Raw genomic sequence first — 22,633 nt, 5'->3', positions numbered from 1 at the left:
TCAGTATAATTATTTGAACATTTTATATATTATAATAATCAAAATCATCTTTCATTTAAACGAACAGCAATAATTTTACAAGTGAATACTAGACGAAGAGCAAGCAAAAGAAAGAATTAAAATTTTAATATTTTTTGATATAGAATGAGAGACTAAATGACAAATAGGAACAGAAGCACATAACTCGGTTTAGTATACTTATCATAGCGGACTATGTAGAAATATGAATAGAAGCACAGAAGCCTATGTAGCATAGCGGTAGAAATAGCGCGTAGCGATAATAGCAGTCGTAGCTGAATTAGCGCACTTTTATCTTATAGCTTAGCTTTTATGGTCCGAAAAGGCTATAGCGCAGCTATAGCTAGCTATTTAGAACACTGGTCAAAATTGAAGTTATTGCTGGTTCATTAAGATAATAAACTGACTCGTTACACAAGTTTTTTACGAAAACTAACTTGATCTCCAACTCATGATTTAAAAAAAAAAAATTTATGGGTACCAGCAGGATAGAAGAACTCTTGAATTGTTTTGTAGGAATTGAACTTATTGCTGGTTTATTGAGATAGTAAACTGACTCGTTATACAAGTTGTTTACTAAAAACAGCTTAGAAAATGTGAATTCTACTTCCACCATAAGTGGTTCGGAGGCAAAAGCCGATTTTACAGGGGCTCACTTTGACTTTCAGTTCTCTCTACAATTTAATAAAGGAGGATAAGTGTACTAGCCCTAAGAAAAAGAACAAAAAGAGCAAGCCGTTGCAAATGACAATGCAAAGGAGAAAATGTAAATCCTTTTGAAACTGTAGGTTGAGCTAGGTCACCTGAAAGCAATCGTAGAGACCTAAGTAGGCTATATATTATTTATTACTTTCTTTATAGATAAACCATTGTTTGTTGTCAATTATTTTATTTCTGTAAAAAAAAATATATATATATATATTTAACTTGAATTTCAAGCAATTTTGTTCTTTATTCTGTTGAATATAAAGAGTTGAAATTTAAAAACAAAACACAAAGATTTAGTCCTTTGAAGCCTAGTAACTTCCTTGTAATATATTTGTTGAGAAATTCAGTTCTCCTATCTCCTATGTAACTAAATTAAAGTTTGACTCCTAGGATTGCAGCATGGAGCAGTAAATAATTTATGAACTTCAGAAATATATTAAATATTTTGTAAAGAATTAGAAAGATGAAACTTTTTTTTATGTCATGTAATGAACTGAAGTAGTGATTCAGTTAGTTAGTAGATGATCAAATATATTGTATATTTGAGTACAATAACATGACATCTATTTATAGACTAAAATAAAATATAATTGTAAACAGCTCCACTAAAAATCTCCTACCTACCACCATTAGTAATCAACTCCTATAATTCGCACCCACTATCCTCTATTATCAGCTCCTTAAAATCTGTATGCAAACGAGTCAAATTATTGATTCGGTTTCGTAAAAAAAAAAAAAAATTAAATAACCGAATAAAAAATTTGTTTCTCCTTGTGCATAAAAAAATCATCTCTCCTTTTGAACAAAATATTTAACATATTATTAAAAATAGAAAATTCTGGAAAAGAGGTTGAAAATGAAAGAGTAAGAAAGAAGTTGGCCAAACCCCCACCAAACCAAATTTACCCAGTGGACCGACTCTGACTCTGCCTCTCCCCACACCTGTTTGTCGCCTGGTTCTTTATTTTTTGGAGCCGTTATATCTATTTTATTTTATACATGGCCGTGCAAATCGTCTGCAAAACATGTTCCCCAGATTGCGTATATACTGTCAAACCTGACCTAGTCTACAACTATTAAGTGCAGTGCCATTCGCCAGACTGCATTCAATTAATTGAGAAAAAAAAGGTTTCATTCAAAGTAATGTAATTTATTTTTAGAATTACGTCAAATACAGTTATACTGAGCTTCAATGTTTAAATATTCGGTTTATATGCAATATGCGACTGCATATGTGAATTTTTATACAGACTTAAATATGTGAATTTTAAATGAAAATTTATATATATATAAACAAGTATACGGTAATATGTGGTATAAATCATTGTTAATATACTCTAAATCATAATATGTCATATAAACTATTGTTAATATACTCTAAACCGGTAATATGCTTTAAACCGCATATTCGGAATCGAATATAGATTTTCTATTTAAATTGTAACCGAATAGAACGAATATTACTACACTGCTGAGGTTTATGAACAAAGGGAGGTCTAAATCATTACAGAATTAATTGGAGTAGGCTTGACATACTTGAAAAAATTTATAAAAAGCATTCAAATCTTGTTACAACAACAGACACCAGATATGTTATTGCAGCACAAACAAACAAACAATATGCAATTAATCATAATGGAGGCTACTAGGGGTTTAATTAAGGCATCATCTTCTCATTAAATAAAATAATTAATATATTCATTAAGTGGTACAAGTCCACGTGTGTGACGCCATCGCTGCCTCATCAGTCATCACGGATTAATTCAAATCTTGGAGATTGCAATCGTTGATAAAATTCATGAAAATTGGAATGACATGACCCCATTACATCAAACCATAATCTAATAACAATTGTTATAGTACAAAGTACAAACTACTATATAAAATGATACGCGGTTTGACGTTTAATGTCATGACCCGTGAATATGGCAATTTAAAAAATGGTTTTTTATTGCTGACAGTGTTAAATTAATAATACTGTTGATGTAAAAACTTGTAAAATTCTCAGGCGTTTTGACTTTTGATGTTGATGACCAACAACAAAGTTGGCCAAAAAGTGTAGGTATGATCATAGGCGGAATCAGAACTTCTGACTATGGTGTAAGTCGTGAATGAATTATTCATATCAAATTTTCATGCTACGAGTGGGGGTCAATTTATAGTACCGGCAATATTTTACTCTAAATTGTATAGAAAATTGTATGCAAATACAAAAATTTTGAAAAAAAAATGAAGGTTAATTGACCCCCATTACTTTTTACTACCTCTGTCTCTGGATACGATGGGTATCAGATTTTAGGTTTGATGGACAACCGCATCATCTGATAAGCTTTAAGATTTGTGCGCACCTGCTCTAAGATTCATGCGTATGAATTTTAAAGCACATCGGACGATTTCGATACCCATTGAACCTGATAATATGTCTGATGTCTATCAGACCCACGCTGCACTCTAAAGTCAGAGAAGTAAGATTGATTTATGTGAATCTAATTTTATTTTTCTCAAGATTATATGAAGTTCAGTTGTTAAAAGAACCCTGATTTCTAAAAACTATTATTCTTTAAAAGTTGTATTTTTTTTTTCTGTAAAAATTGACCCTTTTTGCTAAGGGATTGAATACTGAAGCATGTTTCCCTGAAAATAAGAATTTCCGCATCTTGACCTTATCATAAATTAAATTCCATGAGAAGTGAGAACACATTTTGAAATTATCTTTTCCCTGTTTTAAGAATTTTTTTTATAAACCATAATTAGGAAAAAAAAATTATGAAACCAACATGATTATTATTTTTTTTACAAAAAATCATAAGAACCGAAATGTCATTTCAGTCCTTTTTTTTTTGGACCGAATTGTCATTTCAGTTCCTGCCGTTTTCATAGATTTCGAGAAACAAATACGCTGAAAAATTGTAAAAATACCTGAGATCAAATTGCTATTTCGGTCTAAAAAAAAGAAAATTGGGACCGAAATGACATTTCGGTTCTTATGGTTTTTGTAAAAAAAAAAAGTAATCATATTGGTTTCATAAAAATATTTTTTCTAATTATGGTTTATAAAAGAAAATCCTGTTTTAACATCTTAGTTTCATTTTCAAATCACGATTGAAGGAGTATTGTCAGCTGTCCTGACGAGGGATTCCAAATAGTAAACTAGCATATCATAATTTGTATAAAACATAAAGGTCAAGGTCTTAAGTCTTAAGAGAAGCGATAATGAATACAAATACTAAAAAATAATGGAAAAAAGGTGATTGGGAACTAATGACAGGAATGGATTCCAACTTTAAAGCACATGGGGCTAGTTATGGATTCTTTTTAATGATTAATAAATGCCAAAATGTATAACGAGTCATTATCAAATGGGACTTCATGCCAGTATGCCACTGAATATAGTCACAATATTCGCGAATTAAATCCGAATAATTCTTTTTTTTGTGATGTCGAACTGAACACCAAATTATTCGGTTGAACGAACTTTGACCTAATTAAAGCCGAATAATTTGCGAATTTTACGATTTTTTCCGAATTTTTTGCTAATTATTTCCAAATTTTTCTCTGAAAATGTTTTTTTTGGATTTTTTTTTTTGCTCTCTTACAAGACTGAGATCTCTGTTTCAGAAAATTCCGAATCATTCCCAAAATAAACCCAAAATTTCTGAATCACGAATTTTTGACATCGCCGAACCGAATCCGAATAATTCATTTGTCACTATGATGCCACATACTGAATTTTGTGAGTATTGGATACAGAAAATCTTGGTAGGGACCAAGGAAGGGTCCTAGTGGGACTACATGTGGTCGCAAACTGTCCCGTTTTTTGTAATTTTGCAAAATTTTCCTCGCTTTGTACAAGATTTAGACATTTTATAGCTCTTGCGTAGGTGTCGTCTTCGTCCCGGCAAGAAAACTCTCGTGACAACTCAGAGATGTGGATCTCAATTGAAAATTTGAAACAATTTGTAATTATTTCCTACATCGTAGGGTAACTCATAGGATAATACTGTAAATCTGCATGCGGATTTTTAAATTTACGAATTTGAATTTGAATCATAATGTAATTTGATCTCTTCTCTACTGTGATTCACAGCCCGGCCTCTTCCAGGAAAATCAATTCATTTAAGATTTTTTAGTTTCTTTCATACAAAATATAAATATGACAAACTATCTGAAAATTTTGAGATTCACATTGAATTAGGGTTTTTAATAGTTAGCTGTAGCTATGCAATAGCTTTTTTTTTTATATACTTTGAAAACTATAGTATTATCAGTCGTTTTTTATGTTATATCTAGCTGTAACTGCACTATAGTGTTTTTTAGACTTTTTGCGATGACACGATAGATTTTTATTTTATTTTATAAATCCAATAAATGTTTCCCTCTTCTCATAGTACCCATAACTCATATATAGATTTTTATTTTATTTTATAAATCCAACAAATGTTTCCCTCTTCTCATAGTACCCATGACTCATATCATTCCAGATAACAAGAAATTTTAATTTGGATCCGAACTGTCTGATATGTCTGGCACAAATATTAGAAGGACTCCACACATTCCACAGATCCTGATCGAACAGTCTGGATCAAAACTCAATATTTTTGTTACCTCGTAGGATGCGGACTCATAGTATCCATGATATATGGAGTATGGACACAGAAGAGGAGGAAATCACATCCTCTCCAATACCTGATAAGGGAATCTTTTATAATTACTAAATCTGGAACGTTCTTTTTAACTTGGCACGAATCTCAAAGCTCAAACATACGCCTCCCTATGGTGACCTGAAACCCAAACCGGTTGAGATTTAATCTCAAACCGTAAAGTGAGGGAGATCCTCTGCAATATACCTAAGAGGATACAAATTCGAAGAGGAGGGGGTCCAATGGACATCGGATCAACATCCGTTCTATGTCTTATTTAAGTCATTCAATTCAAGTCAAAATTTGCATAAACAGTTTAAATCTATGAAGCGATTGAAATTAGTGCAGATTTAAATTTGCTTACACACTCAACACGAATCGGACGGTTTATTGGACGGATAATTGATCTGCTGTATGCTGAAAGCCCCCCTTTGTTGATTGTGTGCCGACCTCTAGCGCTTGAAATGATATCAAGTGAGGTCCTGAATTAGAGAAAATTCAAGTGTGGATTCTGCTAAGGAGCAAAATTAAGGAACATTTTGAGTCCCGAGGCCATTATTTTGATATTAGAATCGTGCTAGTAAAATTTTTTTTGAGTAAAGTTGGAGATCAAGCCACCCAACTATTTAATATCTTTGTTATTACAATAAATAATTTTTTTCGTCTGAATTTCAAATTCATAACTTTTCACATAAAAATCATATACTTTTGGTACTAGATCAAAAGCTAGTTCTTGAATTGTGTTAGTCATTATCTTACATTAAAGCAAATTAAGATAATACTTCCACTTTTAAGTGCTACTGCTAATTTACAAAGTGGGATTCAATTGTCCTCACTCCTCGATCCATATACGGTCAAATACCTAGTAATTAACAGCCTACCTACAGGAGTTGTACCTGGTCATGTGCAGGAGATTGTTTTATTCAAGTTTTAATAAGAGGACCACACATTCAACGGATCCTGATCGAACAGTTTGGATCAGAAGTTAATATTTTGTGGATGCGGACTCATAGTACCCAGGATATATACATAAGATAGAGGAAGGGGAGGGGGTCCGATGGACATCAGATCGACATCCGTTCTATGTCTTATTTATGTCGTCCAATTCAAGTTAAAATTTGTACAGACACTAGTAACTCCTCCATATATGTGAAGGAGATTGTTCTGTTCAAGTTTTGATAAGAGAACCATCTCCCAATTCCCATTTGGAGAGTTGGATTCCAATTCAATGAGATTTTTTTTTTAAAACCTCCTCTCAAAAATATCTCATTTGGTTGATTGGTTCTCCTTAGCAATATGATATGTTTCCAGTTCACATTTTAATCGGTTATAGATTTTCTACAGTCTGACATTTTTTTTGTATGGTTTTTCGCCAACTCCTGCTCCTGTAACTAGGATTTTTGTTTGAAGGAAATTAGGTATAGACACTATTCGCCTACCATCTTTATAAAAAAAAAAAATAATAATAATAATAAGACAATTTTTGTATCAACTATGGTAACTGTGTGACCACTATTTCTCGAAGGAATGTTGATATCAGATAACATTTTCTGATAACTTGCTGATATCACTGTTAGAGACTATTCGCCTACCATTTTTATAACCATGCAACTAACTGCTAATCCAGACTCTTTCCTCGAGCTGACAATCAAAACAGATTTTCATTAAAGATTGACGTGTCCCGTTTGATGAAAGTTCGCGCACATGTTGTTTTTCTTATTCGATATCTCTAGACTTAATTGCTTTTAAAATATATTTAAAAGGAAGCGAAAAGTGCGTCGATCTTTCTTTGGAAATTTCCTATTGGTCAGTTGGTAAAGCCAAATATACAGGACATAGAAAAAAGTTGTAATTAGCCTGGAATACAGCGTTGCACATGCTCGATGCTTAATATGTTATTGGAATTCTGTGGCCGGCGAATCAAGAGACCTCTATATACGTATATCATGTATGGGTAAGGCACTAAGGCGGTGCAATGGGTTGCATAGCGACCTACGGTGCTACGGCTCAATATTCGAGTTTTTAAAATTCAAACGGTCAATCTGAACCGTTTATCTTGTTCTCCATATTAATATGTGTTTGGAGATCAAATTTTACATTTTTTTGAAAAAAATTTACTATTTTTTGAGATAGATAGAAAATTAAATATCTGAATGGTGCAGAATTTTTTAGATCAACTGATTTTCTACCTATCTAAAAAAATAGTAAAAAATTTTCAAAAAAATGTAAACTTTGGTCTCCAAACACATATTAATATGGAAAACAAGATGAACGGTTCGGATCGACCGTTTGAATTTTGAAAACTCGAATATTGAGCCATTGAGCCATAGAACCGTAGATCTCTATGCAACCCATAGCACCTTAGCCTTACCCATCATGTATATGAGCATATATATAGAGGGGGGGGGGGGGGGGGGGGGGGGGGGGGATTTGGCTAATATCAAAATGTTTGTTCCTAAGCCGTGGAATGAACAATTTGATTTTAACATTTTCAAACTCCAAACAGTCGATTAAAACCGTTCAATATTCAATCTATAATAAGATATACTTCAAGGCCAAATTTTACATTGTTTAGAATTTTTTTTACTATTTTTTAAGTCAATTTTAAAATCTTAAAATCGTTGTTTTTAATGATACATAAATTTTTCACTGTTTATTAAAATCAGCGATTTTAAAACTGACTTAATAAATAGTAAAAAAATTTCAAAAAATTAAGTCTTCAACAAATTTTAATATAGAGATCACATCCAACGATTTAGATCGACTGTTTGGACTTTGAAAATTGGAAAAATAATCAGTTGCACCACGGCTCCGGAACAAACATTTTGATATTAGCCAGTTTGTTCCTAGAACGTGGAATAAACGATTCGATTTTTACATTCTCAAAGTTCAAACAGTCGATCCAAACCATTGAACATTTACTCTATATTAAAATGTGCTTGGAGATCAAATTTTATATTTTTTGGAACTTTTAATATTTATCATGCCAGTTTTAAAATCTTTGTTTTCAATGATCTAGAAATTTTCACTGTTTATTAAAATCAACAATTTTAAAACCGGCTTAAATAAATAGTAAAATAATTCTGAAAAAAAATATATAAAATTTGGTCTCGAAGCACATTTTAATATAGATATCACATCTAACGGTTTGGACTTTAAAAATCGGAAATCCAATTGATTGCACCATAGCTCCAAAACAAACATTTTGATATTGGTCAATCTCTCTCTCTCTCTCTCTGAAAATATTTGGTAGAAGCTACCAAGCTAGCCAACCCCTCCCCCTGTGTGTGTAAATTAGTATGTGTTCCCGCATACAATTTTCATGTTATTAAATATAACTATTTTATTCACATTCATTTTAGGTAAATTTCAATTTATTTCGTAATATATAAATATTTGAAATTACTGATGCCTTTTTTTTCTAGTACCAGATGATAACCTAAATTCTCCATTTTATACATTTAAATTTTTATATAAAATTAGCTTAAAGATATCTTCTTTAACATTTTATTGAATCATGGAATTTGGTGAAATTTGAACTGAACAATTCATATTTCAGTTGCCGATCGAAAAAACTATAGATTCCAAACTGTAATAATCTGTTAAATTCTCCATTTTCATGTATTATGATATTTTTTACACTTTTTTTTTGACAAAAACTAATATTTATTAATTTGTACCGATCACAATAAATACATTGCACTACCCAACAAATGAATTATTCGGATTCCGTTCAGCGAGGTTAAATTCGTGATTCAGAAATAATTCGGATATAATTTGAGAATAATTTCGAATTATCTGGACCAGAAATCTTAGTATTGGAAGAGAGCAAAAAAAAATAAAACAAAAAAAATATTTAAGAAAAAATTCGCAAATAATTCGTAAAATTCGATAAAAGTTCATAAAATTCGTGAATTATTCGGATTTAATTTGATCAACCAAATAATTCGACATTCAATTTGGCATCACCCAAAAAATAAATTATTCGAGTATAATTCGAATATAATTCGCGAATCTTGTGACTATGCCACTGCCTAAACATGTATTACTGGAAAGCCACACGAAGATCTACACGATATTAACAGAAAGCCACAGTATGTGAACATCACTGTCTCCAAGGCTCCAATGCGTTACTGTCTTCTGACTTCTCCTCTTCCTTTTCAGCGTATGTCGAAATTAATAAAAAACCCGGTTACAGTCTAATGAATGGTCAGATCCTCTCCAGTACTCGTCGTAGCCCATTTACTGCATGTGCATGCTGTCGTACAGGCAGTATATTTTTTTTTAAGTTTTTTTTTCTTTTTATGAAATTACAGAAAGTACTGGGTACTAGAGCCTAGTTCAAAAAAGCATCTTTTGAGTTAATACATATTCATCGTTCGATTGTAAACGGAGTTCATCCGGATCTTTAACATTAGTGAGGATTTAATTCGCACGAATCTTAAAGCTTATTGGACGTTCCAGATACATTAACTCAAAAGATTCCTTTATGAGTTAATGCAGAGGATACGAATTCAGGACGGAAAATCTTTGCAAAGCAACTCAGCCTTTTGTGCCTTTTAATATAATTTTTTTATTTGTGTGAGGATGATGTTTCCATGTCTAATATTTTTGACATACTAAAAAGTGCTTTAAAACTCTTCATATTGATTCGGACCTATACGGTACGCAACTGTTTCAGAGTGAATTTTTTTTTGGGGGAATTTCACGTATATCCCTCGAAAAATTCAAAATTACGTATTTCTCCCTCTAAAATTTGAAATTACATATTTTCCTCTCTAAACTTCAAAAACTCACATATTTACCCATTTTATTGTCTTTTTCTATTAAAATACATTCTAAATTTATAAAATACCTATTTTACCCTTTTATTAAAAAGCATAAAACACCCATCTGACTCCAATTTGAATCTAAAGGTTCCTCTACCGTCTAAATTGCTTTGAGATCTGTGTGCGCTAGATCAGCACGAATCTTGAAGCGAACAAACACTGAAATTGATGCAATTTACACAGATCTTAATGCAATGCACACAGATCAAAATTACTTTGAGATTCGTGCGGGCTAGATTAGCACAAATTTTGAAGCGAACACGCAATAATCTTATTGTAATATGTGCGGATCGGACAGTAGAGAAACCCTTCAGATTCAAATTTGAGTTCGATGGGGCATTTTATACTTTTAATGAAGGGTAAAATAGGTATTTTATATATTTAGAGTGAGTTTTAATATAAAAGACAATAAAATGGGTAAATATGTGAGTTTTTGAACTTTAGAGGAGGGAATACGTAATTTCCAAATTTAGAGGGGGAAATACGTAATTTTGAAGTTTTTGAGGGGTATACGTGAAATTCCCCCCTTTTTTTTCTTACGCGTACAGTGTTTCATCCATCTAAATTGGATCTAAATGCTAATCTATTTTTGTTTCCGTCTGACAGCCGAACAAGCCCTCAATCAAATTGTTATAATTTAGTTAGAATATATATCCCTTTTTTGTTAAAAAAACTCATAGGCCATTATTAGAGTATTTATGGCCGGTGTATCTGAGTCATCTTGAAATAAATGACAAATATACAAACATGTTCAAGAACAGTGCTACATAAACTTAGGATATAACACTTGTCACCTACCCGAATAAAAAAAAAATGCATATTTATTATGTTTTGTTTAAATTTTTTTTATAAGAATATACTTATTGTTAAAAATAAATATTACACCCCGTACTAATTTTTTCCCCCATCCCATCACAATTTATGCCTTCGTCCCTTAAACTGAACACACAAATAAATGAATCTAGTTCTCAATTATAATAATCTAATCTATTAGATGTATTAAAACACAGTTCCTCATAAAGTCTTCACATTCTAAATACTCTGAATTGTAATTATTTTTCTTATAACTTAAATAAAATAATATATTGCCAAATACACGAGTCTGCATCGCCTGCATTAACTCAAAAGAGCATCTTTTGAGTTAATACATCTTGACCGTTTGATTGTTAACAGAGCTCATCCGGTCCTCGCTAATAATGTAGAGGTTCTTTAATATTAGTGCGGATCTAATCTACACGAATTTTAAAGCTGATCAGATAGTCCAAATACATTAACTCAAAATATTCCTTTTTGAGTTAATGCAGAGAATATGAATTCCAAATACACATTGACATTATGCAACAACCACACACATGCATTATGTAATACCAAAGTCTATATTAGAAGAGTGATTCGAACAATAATGCATAAATTTAAAATAAATGCACATTTTATAATAGACGGCCGTGGATTTTAAAACAATCGAGTGTACATTTGTGATAGTTAATTGTCTATTTAAAAGATTCGAAAGATGAATATAGGAAAACTGCATTTTGGAAAATTTGAGAAATTAGTTTATGTTTATGACCGAGATTTTTATATTTACCCAAAAAAAAATATTTTTTTATTAAAAATGACCACGGTTCGGCAAAATTTTTAAAAATACCCAACCCGCGGAAAAAATCCGCGGCCGGGTTGAGATTATGTTGTTCAGTTTATTTGGAATTTAGATTAGTTTGAATTGTTAAGTTGGAGTTTTGTATGAATTTTATTTGTATGAATTGTTAAGTGAGAGTGCTTCTAAATCCAATTTTGCACCTCTGGTTAATATAGCAAAATATTTTCAAAAATCATGAAAATTGACCGACATATAGTCTTGACATCGTAGAACAAAACTGTGAAGTTTCATACAAAATCTCAAAACAGATCGCGAGATATTATCTCTCAAAAATTGCCCGAACTGCTGAAGGAGTGCTTCTGAGCCCAACTTTGCACCTCTGGTTAACATAACAAAACATCTTCAAAAATCATAAAAATTGACCGACATGCAGTCTTGACATCGTAGAACAGGACTGCATGTCAGTCAATTTTCATGATTTTGAAAGATGTTTACCTATGTTAACCAGAGGTGCAAAGTTAGGCTCAGAAGCACTCCTTCAACAGTTCGAACAATTTTTGAAAGATAATATCTTGCGATCTGTTTTGGAATTTTTTGTGAAACTTCATAGTCATGTTCTACGATGTCAAGACTGCATGTCGGTCAATTTTAATGATTTTTGAAGATGCTTTGCTATGTTAACCAGAGGTGCAAAGTTGGGCTCAGAAGCACTCATTCAGCAGTTTGGGCAATTTTTGAGATATGATATCTCTCGATCTGTTTTGAGATTTTTTGTGAAACTTCACAGTCATGTTCTACGATGTCAAGACTGCATGTCGGTCAATTTTCATGATTTTTGAAAATGTTTTGCTATGTTAACCAGAGGTGGAAAATTGAATTCAGAAGCAGTCAAACTTAACAATTCATACAAATAAAATTCATACAAAACTTCAACTTAACAATTCAAATTAATCTAAATTCCAAATAAACTGAACAACATAATCTCCAAAAAAAAAAAAAAATTCCAGGCCTCAGATTTTTTCCGCGGGTTGGGTATTTTTAAAAATTTCGCCGAACCGTGGTTATTTTTAATAAAAAATATTTTTTTTTGGGTAAATATAAAAATCTCGGTGTTTATGAGGTAGGTTGGTTATTGAGAAAAATGTTTGTTGTAAATATAGATATTTTAGGGGTGGTATTTGCAATATAAACGGGACTGGAGACCGGAGAGGATACTGGAGAGAGTATTACTTGATAACTCCACTAGCAATAGCAATAGCAATAGCAACAGCAATAAGCCAATTAGCACTTTCTCACCTCCTGAGTTCTTCACCCAACAAAAGAAGAGAAGAGCACTAGATAAAAAGCAATTAAAAGCTTCTCTCGTGTTTCAATGCTCGCTTAATATTCTCTCCTTTTTTGACTAAGCCCATGATTCACTGCAACTCCACTTCCCGAGCCTAAGCTTCATCTTTCTCTTTCTCTCTAGTCTTTTTAGTGCAGTGGTTCTTTCTCAATCCACTAATTTTTGGTGGTTTCTCAAATTTTATTTGAAAGATTAGGTGGGTTTTCTGTGGTTTAACTAAAGGTTGTCTCTTTTTCTTGTTTTGGGTTTGCTATGGAGGTTTAGTTAGAGAGAGAGAGAGAGACAACAGCCGTTTCTTTCGTGGCACTTTAGCCTATTTAAAAGGGTGTCTTTTCTCCAATCTTTACTGCATTGAAGATTGGTGCTAAATAGCTGATAATTCGGGTTTGTTGGAGAGAGATCGCAATAATTTTAGAGATTTGGGGGTGAATTTGTGTGGTATGTGCTCATGAGGAAGCTATTTTTCTCCGAGCTCTCTTGCAGAGAAACCAAATTGCAAAGTGTGAACCCTTATTCATGGTTCCAGTTTGACAAAGTAAAGCTCTCTTCTAAGCCCTCGCTACAATCCCCTTCTTCTATGTAAGGCTCTCCTTCTCTCCTTTTGTTCTTTCTTTTTCTTTTTTCCTTTTCTTTTCTTGGCAAAGGAGCCTGTGAATGCCTCCATATGAAGGGATTTGTACAACATTTTGGCTAGTTAAGATACCCTAACTGAGATAGCAGAGTATAATTTTTTTTTTTTCCTGGTAGTTCCAAATCTGTTAGCCTATCCAATGAATTACTTTACCAAATACTTTGTTTTGCCCAAAAGCTTATTTGTAGATTCTCAATACAATACACACTTCATTAAATATAGAAAGTTTTGTGGGTAGTTGTTAAATTTTTTGGATAATTTTCTGATAAATTTCAATTGAAGAAGAACAAATTTAATTTTTTCAATTTATCTTTGAGCAGAGAAACCTTATTAAAGGTTGCTGAGCCGCCACTTCTCCCACTATTCAAACCCATCGATTATGTTGAAATCCTTGCACAAATTCATGAGGAACTAGAGACGTGCAAACCTGACAAAAAATCAAACCTATTCCTTCTACAATTCCAGGTTTTTCGCGGCTTAGGCGAGAGCAAGCTGTCCTTGCGAAGCCTTCAATTGGCATGGGAAAAATCAACCTCAATACATGAGAAACTAATTTATGATGCCTGGTTAAAATATGAGAAGAAAGGGGAAGAACCTATTTCTGACCTCCTTTCCTCTTGCCATAAATGTTGCCAGAAATTCAACCTCTTGGATTTCGTGTCCCAAATATCAACCGAAAACGTAACTGAAGAAACCAATTACCCGTTGCGGGGGTTAAATATGGTATATTTCAAAATTGGGGATGATATGGTAGCATGTGATAGGAGAAAGATTGCAGGTTTATCTTCTCCTCTTTACACAATGCTTAATGGAGGATTCAAAGAATCAAAACTGGAGGTGGTTGACATGTCGAACAACGGGATCTCGTCTCTTGCCATGCGGGCAGTGAGTAAATTTAGCCTAACTGGTAAGTTACCCCATTTTGCCCCTGATGTATTACTAGAAATCCTCGATTTTTCAAATAAGTATTGTTGTAAGGGTTTAAAAGAAGCTTGTGATCGAAAACTTGCCACTTTTGTGCATACGAGACAAGATGCACTTGATTACATGGAGTGTGCTTTAGAATTGGGGTGCACCATTCTAGCAGCGGCTTGTCTGCACGTGCTATTGGATGAGTTGCCAGAATGGTTAAATGATGAGCATGTGATCAATCTCTTCTTCAATGTCAACCAAGCCCATTTATCTACCCTTGTCGGTAATGCGTCATTTTCTCTGTTTTGTTTCCTAAGTGAGGTTGCCATGAGTGTTGATCCAAAATCTGAGGCCACAGTGTTGTTCCTAGAGAAATTGGTCGAATCAGCCACTGAAAACTGCCAGAATCAATTTGCACTGCACCAATTGGGATGTGTTATGTTTCTTAGGAAAGAGTACAGAAGGGCCGAAGAGCTGTTTAACCTAGCTTTTTCGGCTGGCCATGTTTATTCTATTGCTGGTTTGGCACGACTCACTGCATTAAGAGGTAATAAACATCTCTCTATCAAGATGTTAGACTCAGTTATCTCTTCTTGTCAAATGCCACTCGGCTGGATGTACCAAGAGAGGTCTTTATACTCTGAGGGAGATGCTAAATGGGAGAGCCTCAATAAAGCCACAGAGTTGGATCCAACACTTGTATACCCATACATGTACCGCGCCGCATATTTAATGAAGAAACAGAGCATAGAAGCCGCACTAGTGGAGATAAACCGGATCCTGGGCTTTAGGCTTTCTCTAGAGTGCCTTGAGATGCGGTTTTGCTTGCACATTGCATTGGAGGATTATAGAGGCGCACTGAGAGATATACATGCCATAATGACTTTAAATCCGGAGTGGAGGATGTTTGAAGGAAGAGTGGTGGTGGGGCAGATGAAGGTGCTGGTTATGGAGCATGTGGAGAGGTGGACACCTGGCGACTGCTGGATGCACTTGTACGACCGCTGGTCGGCTGTGGATGATATTGGATCGCTCAGCGTGATTTGTCAGATGCTCGAGTCAGATCTTCCCAAGGGGGTTTTGTACTTCAGGCAATCTTTGCTTCTTTTAAGGTAACTAATTAATGCTTTGTTAAATTCTTGTGGTACATTGTAGACTTGAGTATATAAGGACTTATTAAGCTCTGATGGATCTTCAACTTTTAATCCTTTTATCTTCCTTTGGATTTTTCTTTGTCCTTTTATAAGTATTTTCTGTTAATTAATTAAAAATAAATCCCCACCGGAAAGGGGGGGGGGGGGTGCCTCTAGGCTTTGGTACTGATTTCGTGATGCGTGCTAGAATTTAGGAACAAGAAAATGGCCAGACTTAATGTTTTGGTTGTTTGGTTGTTGCCAGGTTGAACTGCCCAGAAGCAGCGATGCGGAGCCTTGCACTTGCACGAGAGCATGCATCGAGCAAGAACGAGAGGTTGGTGTATGAGGGGTGGATCTTGTACGACACCGGCCACTGCGAAGAGGGCCTACGCAAGGCTGAGGAGTCCATTGCAATTCACCGCTCCTTTGAAGCATTCTTCCTCAAGGCCTATGCACTTGCCGACTCTGGCCCTGACCCTCCTTCATCTGCTGCAGTGGTGTCTTTGCTCGAGGAGGCACTCAAGTGTCCCTCAGATAGGCTACGCAAGGGTCAGGTGTGTGGTTTGTTTGTTTATTTACTTATTTTGCTGTCAAAAAGGAAAACAATGAGGTTCTTTTGAGATCAGATAAAGGTGCACTAGAACTCAGCGACAAACTGGAGCCCTTCTCTTTTTTCTACTTTCAGATGTGTCCAAACTTGTTTGTCGCTCAAGCTTTTGTTTATGCCGGAAATCAATAGGTTTTAATGACAGCTTTTTGTTGCTAATTTGCAAAAATGCCCATTTCACTATTTTAGGGAACCTGATATGTAAATAATTCAAGGAAAATTCAAGCAACCCCAGTTTTCTCATTCCTTTTTTCATTGGCTTCTCTCTGTTCTTTCTAAATATATATCAGATAATCAATCAAATTTATTTTGACAAAATTTGCCCAGGCTCTGAACAATCTCGGTAGTGTCTATGTGGACTGTGGAAAGCTTGACCAAGCAGCCGAGTGCTACTCAAATGCCTTGAAAATTGGCCACACACGGGCTCATCAAGGTCTTGCAAGAGTTCATTTTTTACGAAATGACAGAAATAAAGCCTATGAAGAAATGACAAAATTGATTGAGAAGGCAAGGAACAATGCCTCAGCTTATGAAAAAAGGTCGGAGTACTGTGAGCGTGATCTCACCAAGGCTGACCTGCACATGGTCACCAAATTGGATCCTTTGCGGGTCTACCCGTACCGTTACCGGGCTGCAGGTACTGTTCCCCTTTGTTATACTTTTCAGGGTCATCTTTGAAATAGAGAAATAATGAATGGTTCATTTGGCATTTTTTATTTTCCCTGCTTTCCTTTATTGTATACCTGTTAACTAATCTGTTCTGCCTAGTCTCTCTCAACCATATCTAGAGTCAAGATATGTATATATTTTTAATGTTTCACACTTGAGGAAGGTATTGTTGGTTGAAGTAAAAGGCAAGTGGAAAGTCAGGTTAGGTTTATGGTTTTTTCAAAGTTCACCAATGTCTCTTTAACGAGCAGGTTATAATTCAACCCATGGTCTTCGAAAGAAATAGGTTTGCTCCACCTAGGACAGGTATACCAAACAGTCTACAACCTATAAAGTGGTAATATTATATTAGAAATAAGACCTAATACCTAATTAAATTCAACAAGTGGACCTACTGTCCATTTTGTAGGATCTTGTGCTTGAGGTGTTCCCATTAGTATTGACAGTTGTGATCACCTATCAAAAGAATTAAGTATCCTTTAAAATTGCCTATAAAAAAATGAGGGCAAAATGTACTTGGTTTTAGGAACTTTTAATTTTGACTAGCAGGTTTTGCAAATCAGTACCCAATTTTTTACCAATCTGTAAATTGCCATTGGTACAAGTACGCTTTCAGTACACCATGATCTTGATACATGATGTATATTAGTACCTCACCTTAGATTTTTTAGTGATATTGGCTTGTATCTCATTGTTTAAGCATCAATGTTTAGTCAAAAGTTAGATTAAGGGCAGAAGGTTATATTTGCAGCTCAATTGTTTTACAGAAGTTCAACTAACAAGCTGTTTTGAAATGTACTTTAGTTTTGATGGATAATCACAAGGAGAAAGAGGCGATAGCTGAGCTGAGCCATGCCATTTCATTCAAGGCTGACCTCCACCTCCTCCACTTGCGTGCTGCCTTTCATGAGCACACTGGCAATGTCTCCGCTGCCTTGCGTGACTGTCGGGCTGCATTGTCAGTGGACCCCACTCACCAGGAGATGCTCGAGCTCCATACTCGCGTTCACACCCAAGAACCCTAACATTTGCTTAAAAATATCTCATGGAGGGAAGTCGAAAATTGGGACCTCAACTTTGTATTTTGTTCAATGTGGCCCTGGACATAATATGTATGCTAAGGATATGACATTTCAAGTTGGTCCCACATTGAAGATAGATTGCATATTGGGGTCATATGGGCTTCAAAATTTGGGGTTTAACTAAAAAAAATGCAGGTGCCACATTGAACAGAATATATAAATTTTTGTGGTACTGTTGACTTTCCTGTATATAATTTGTATGCAGTCTAAATATGAGATGCATTTGAAAAGGTCCATGCATGTGTATCTTCATTTATTATAGCACTATGTAGTGTAGATGTTCCACAGGAATTAGGTTTGCATATTTCAAAGTTGTCATTTTTGGTTACTGTACTTTTTTTCATAGGTCCCGTGCATTGAAGTTTTGTAATTAATATTCCAGTGTTAGAATAGAATAGGCTGTTATATGTTTAACATCTCAGAAGAGATAACCATTAACATTGATGTGAAAATGAAATGGAGGCTGATGTTGTATTAGTATATTTACTGCTCCTTTTCTGTTTTCTTTTTCTTTGTTGTCGCCCCTAGCTAGTCGGCATTGCGAGTGCGTATCCTCTGAGATATCTCATATTTTGCGTGACCGACGTGGCCGGTGCCTATTCGGGGGTAACGTAGGGGGCCAGTATTATTTGAGCTTTGAGATTCGCGCAGAACATATTGCAACGGTTGAGATTTTCCAAAAAGTCACGCAAAATATGAGATATCTCAGAGGATGCGAATTCTGCGTTTGCGGAGTAGCTATGGCACGCATCTCATATTCTCATCTGCCCAATTTGGATTGAATGCACCCGACATAATATGGCTTTTTATGGGGTTTTTTTGAAATCTTGCATAATTTTTGACGGATGGCTGAGATTAGTGAAGGTCGTAACACATGATGACGTCACGTTACATAATTTGTGTGTTATGGCATGAATGTCTTTCATCATTAATCATATCACGCAAACTGATCTGATCTGGTCATGTGACCAATTTTTTCATCATAATTTCTTTATTATAATTTATTTTGTACTAGTGTCTTTTTGTTTAGTATCTCGTTATTATCTTTTATAAATTAACTTAAAACAGGTAAAAATAATAAAATATAAGCAGTCACATCATATGCAAAATGACTATCATTCATTATTTTATTCATATCACGTAAATTTTGATCATGTGACGTAACGAAATCACGATGTGTTAGTCCCATCATGTCACTTTTTTTCTTCACTGGCAGAAATGACGTGTTAGTATCCACGACAATGAATGTGAAGTCCTTTCTAGCAAACTGTGCTAGACTTCTCATACTTGAATTTATTACTGTTAGGTTTCAACAAGAATACATCCGCAGAATTATGCTATTCTAGTAAAAATCTAAAAACTGATACACGTGCTTGTGAAAAATAAGTTCAGAAAATAACCAACTCTAACTGAGGTTAAATATTTTATACTTATCTTTCGTGAATTGGCGTAAATTGTTTGGGCGATGATTACTGATGCGTAGACCTCAAGATTCAATAGTTACTTCATGCCTACGGGGTTGAACTCAGAAAAAAAAAAAATAGTTACTTCGAAATGTTATGATAAGCCCTGGCAAATTACAAAATATATATATAGTTTGATGTTTAGATCAAAACGAAGGACTCAAGTCGCTCACTTAAATCTCAAAGCCAAAAAAATAGTTGCCAAAGTTTCTCCCCGTGCAGCCTTGGATGATCCTAAATTTTGCTCTTGTTCAGCGGTTCAGCCATAACACAACCTAAATCAAACTACAGACCGAAAGAACATGATACTAATTTCTGACAGATACTGGAGCTCCATGTTTCTAGCATCAACCAACCATGTAAGCAAGCAAGCCTGATCTGAAATTCACCCAGATTCAAAACTGCAGCCTCCCTCACATGCAACTAATTACAAGAAAAATATTGCAAATACTAAATGATATGATAATAATAATAATGTACAATTGTCTATTTATGTATTTATCAAAGAAAGTACATCTGATCTTCTGTAACAGTACTGTAACCATTAACAGTCTCTTCAAAAGTCATCTCTAAGCAATCAGCCAAACTCATTTTTGAGTAATCAACCATGACCCCACCTTCACATTTTTCCTCGGTTTCGATCACAGAAAAGACTGAACATTTCGTGACTATAATTCCCACAACTGGTTTTATATTAAACCAAGGGTCCCGCACCATGTGCTTCCTGTAATAATGCATCAACTCAGGAGGCTGTTCTTTTTTTACCTTATCTTTTCTGTTCTTTTTGTTCTTCCTCTTCCTTGAAAAATCATTAACTGGGTTTGCAATGTCCTTCACTACTAGCTCAATATCTGGTTTTGGCCACTGTATGCTTTCCTTTGTAGGTAGAATTACTACAATTGGAGTTGCTGGAGTGCGCACTGTGTTATTAGGTACTTGTTTTGACTCTAAAACTTCTACGTTATAGGTTGTGCTACTAGGGTTTTGTTGTATCTCCACTGTTTGCTCAGTAGGCAGGTCTTTTCTGACCTCCTCTTTTCTCTTCTTTTTGTTTTTCCTCTTCCTCTTCCACTTCCTCTTCCTTGAAAATGGCCCCAGGACATGCTCTTGTGTTTCATTAACCGGGTTTAAAATGTCCTTCACTACTAACTCAATATCTGGTTTTGGCCACTGTATGCTTTCATTTGCAGGTAGAGTTACTGCAATTGGAGTTGCTGGAGTGCACGCTGTGTTATTAGGTGCTTGTTTTGACTCTGAAACTTCTACTTCATTGGCTGTGCTACTAGGATTTTGTTGTATCTCAGGAGGCAGTTCTTTCCTGGCCTCCTCTTTTCTGTTCCTTTTGTTTTTCCTCTTCCTCTTCCACTTACTCTTCCTTAAAAATGGCACTAGGACATGCTCTTGTGTTTCATTAACCGGGTTTAAAATGTCCATCACTACTAGGTCATTATCTGGTTTTGGCCACAGTATGCTTTCCTTTGCAGATAGAGTTACTGCAATTGGAGTCGCTGGACTGCACGTTGTGTTATTTGGTGCTTGTTTTGACTCTGAAACTACTACTTTCTTGGCTGTGCTACCAGGGTTTTTTCGTACCTGCACTGTTGGATTCAATTTTGATGGTTTGGTACGAGAATTTTGACCCACAGATTGAGTGGATAAGTAATTAGGGAATTGAGTGAAGCTTTCATGTCGCGTTTGTAGAATTGCAGGATGCACATGCCGAACTGGAGAAGGTATCAAGGGCTGAACAGGGCCTGTCCAGTTGTTATATTGTGAAGTCCTGTAGAGACTGTTTTGGAGAGGATAAAAGCGATCGTTTGGGGGTTGAGATGCATATAGATTCATGTGATGTTGTGAAGGTGGAGTTGCATGAAGATAGCTTGGATTGTTATTTGTATGGTAGTTTGCATATCCATCTAAAGAGACAAAAGCAAAGCAACGGGTTACATACCTGGCAGTGGCACAGTGGTGTACTGGTATTGGACAACTGCTGCTATGGTAGGATGGTTGGTACCAAAAAGAAGTTACCGGAAATGTTTCGAGCTTTGTTTTTCTAGGACTAAACATTTAAGCTCCAATTAAACTCTAGGAACAATCTAAAGACTCAACTAAATACCAACCAAAATATTTAAGCAGAGATAAAAAAAAATTAATAGTACCAGTATTTTGAAAAGTTCTGTTAGATAACTCAGAAGGGAAGCAATTTGTTCATGGATTGCTCCTTTTTTCATATCCAATTGTTCTATGATTTAGACTAACTAATGCACCAAACTAATTGTTGTCGGTTTTTTTGGGAATAATAAGTATAATTGGTTTATGGTTAAACCAATTCTACTTATTGATAAATACAACATGCTACAAGTATAAGGTAAATTGCACATATAATCGAACATGTTAATTTTCTGGCGCTTTTTGTAGCAATCACCAGTCAAGAAAATACTAGAAAAAAATTCATTGAAAAAGAAAAAGTAGATTAAGAAGAAGAAGAAGGAGCTTACGAAAACGTGGATCGGGCGGGGTGGGCGGAGGAGAAGGGAGATAGTACCCTCCATGCCTCCAGCGATACGCTGACATGGCGTCACCGTACTGGTCGAATTCTGGCCTACGGGGAAACATATCTCTTTTTTTTTTGGAAGAACTGATAGTGGCTATCTACGGGGAAACATATCTCGGCGGAAGCGGAGATGGCGCAGATGGTTGGAACTTGTTGAAATGATATGGACTCGGCATTTCTCTGCATTAACGCACCGTTTGAGTTTGGATCCGATTCGTTCGTTTCTTATTAGAACGAATCTTAAAGACATCCGCCCGAATTCTGATAGTACGGGACAACAATATTCAAATTAAATATTTCATCCATCGATCAAACTAACGAGTAACGATAACGCGATTTTGAATAATATTCAAATTATATTTTTTAGCACTTGAGTAAATTATTTGGAATTTGTCGGACAACCCACTGCTTATTAATATTATTAATAAAATTTACTTAACTT

The 22,633-nt window shown here is 34.8% G+C and overlaps 2 protein-coding genes across 2 annotated transcripts; one reads left to right on the top strand and one right to left on the bottom strand.

Annotated features, from left to right (window-relative positions):
- Positions 1–13,071: 13,071 nt before the first annotated feature.
- Positions 13,072–18,654, top strand: LOC144566046 (ETO1-like protein 1). The gene is made up of 5 exons (XM_078315902.1): positions 13,072–13,716; positions 14,089–15,792; positions 16,079–16,370; positions 16,751–17,060; positions 17,897–18,654. Exons 1-5 carry the CDS (start codon positions 13,586–13,588, stop codon positions 18,115–18,117), a joined length of 2,658 nt encoding a protein of 885 aa, XP_078172028.1. The 5' UTR covers positions 13,072–13,585; the 3' UTR covers positions 18,118–18,654.
- Positions 18,655–20,074: 1,420 nt separating this feature from the next.
- LOC144566637 (uncharacterized) lies at positions 20,075–22,356 on the bottom strand. Its single transcript, XM_078316677.1, has 3 exons — positions 22,309–22,356; positions 22,136–22,258; positions 20,075–21,553 (listed from the first exon to the last, which is right to left on the bottom strand). Exons 2-3 carry the CDS (start codon positions 22,251–22,253, stop codon positions 20,139–20,141), a joined length of 1,533 nt encoding a protein of 510 aa, XP_078172803.1. The 5' UTR covers positions 22,254–22,258; positions 22,309–22,356; the 3' UTR covers positions 20,075–20,138.
- Positions 22,357–22,633: the final 277 nt, after the last annotated feature.

This window comes from Carex rostrata, chromosome 15 (genome assembly GCF_964058835.1).
Source record: "Carex rostrata chromosome 15, lpCarRost1.2, whole genome shotgun sequence".
Classification (NCBI taxonomy): Eukaryota; Viridiplantae; Streptophyta; class Magnoliopsida; order Poales; family Cyperaceae; genus Carex; species Carex rostrata.
This window is presented reverse-complemented; position numbering and strand designations above follow the sequence as displayed.

What these genes read in the sequence shown, in the direction of transcription:
- LOC144566046 (XM_078315902.1), top strand. Translation starts at nt 13,586, where the DNA reads ATGAGGAAGCTATTTTTCTCCGAGCTCTCTTGCAGAGAAACCAAATTG. An exon ending in CAATCTTTGCTTCTTTTAAG is followed by an intron (nt 15,793 to 16,078) that starts GTAACTAATTAA and finishes GGTTGTTGCCAG; the next exon opens with GTTGAACTGCCCAGAAGCAG. An exon ending in ATAGGCTACGCAAGGGTCAG is followed by an intron (nt 16,371 to 16,750) that starts GTGTGTGGTTTG and finishes AAATTTGCCCAG; the next exon opens with GCTCTGAACAATCTCGGTAG.
- LOC144566637 (XM_078316677.1), bottom strand. Translation starts at nt 22,253, where the DNA reads ATGTTTCCCCGTAGGCCAGAATTCGACCAGTACGGTGACGCCATGTCA. An exon ending in CCCGCCCGATCCACGTTTTC is followed by an intron (nt 21,554 to 22,135) that starts GTAAGCTCCTTC and finishes TTGTCTCTTTAG; the next exon opens with ATGGATATGCAAACTACCAT.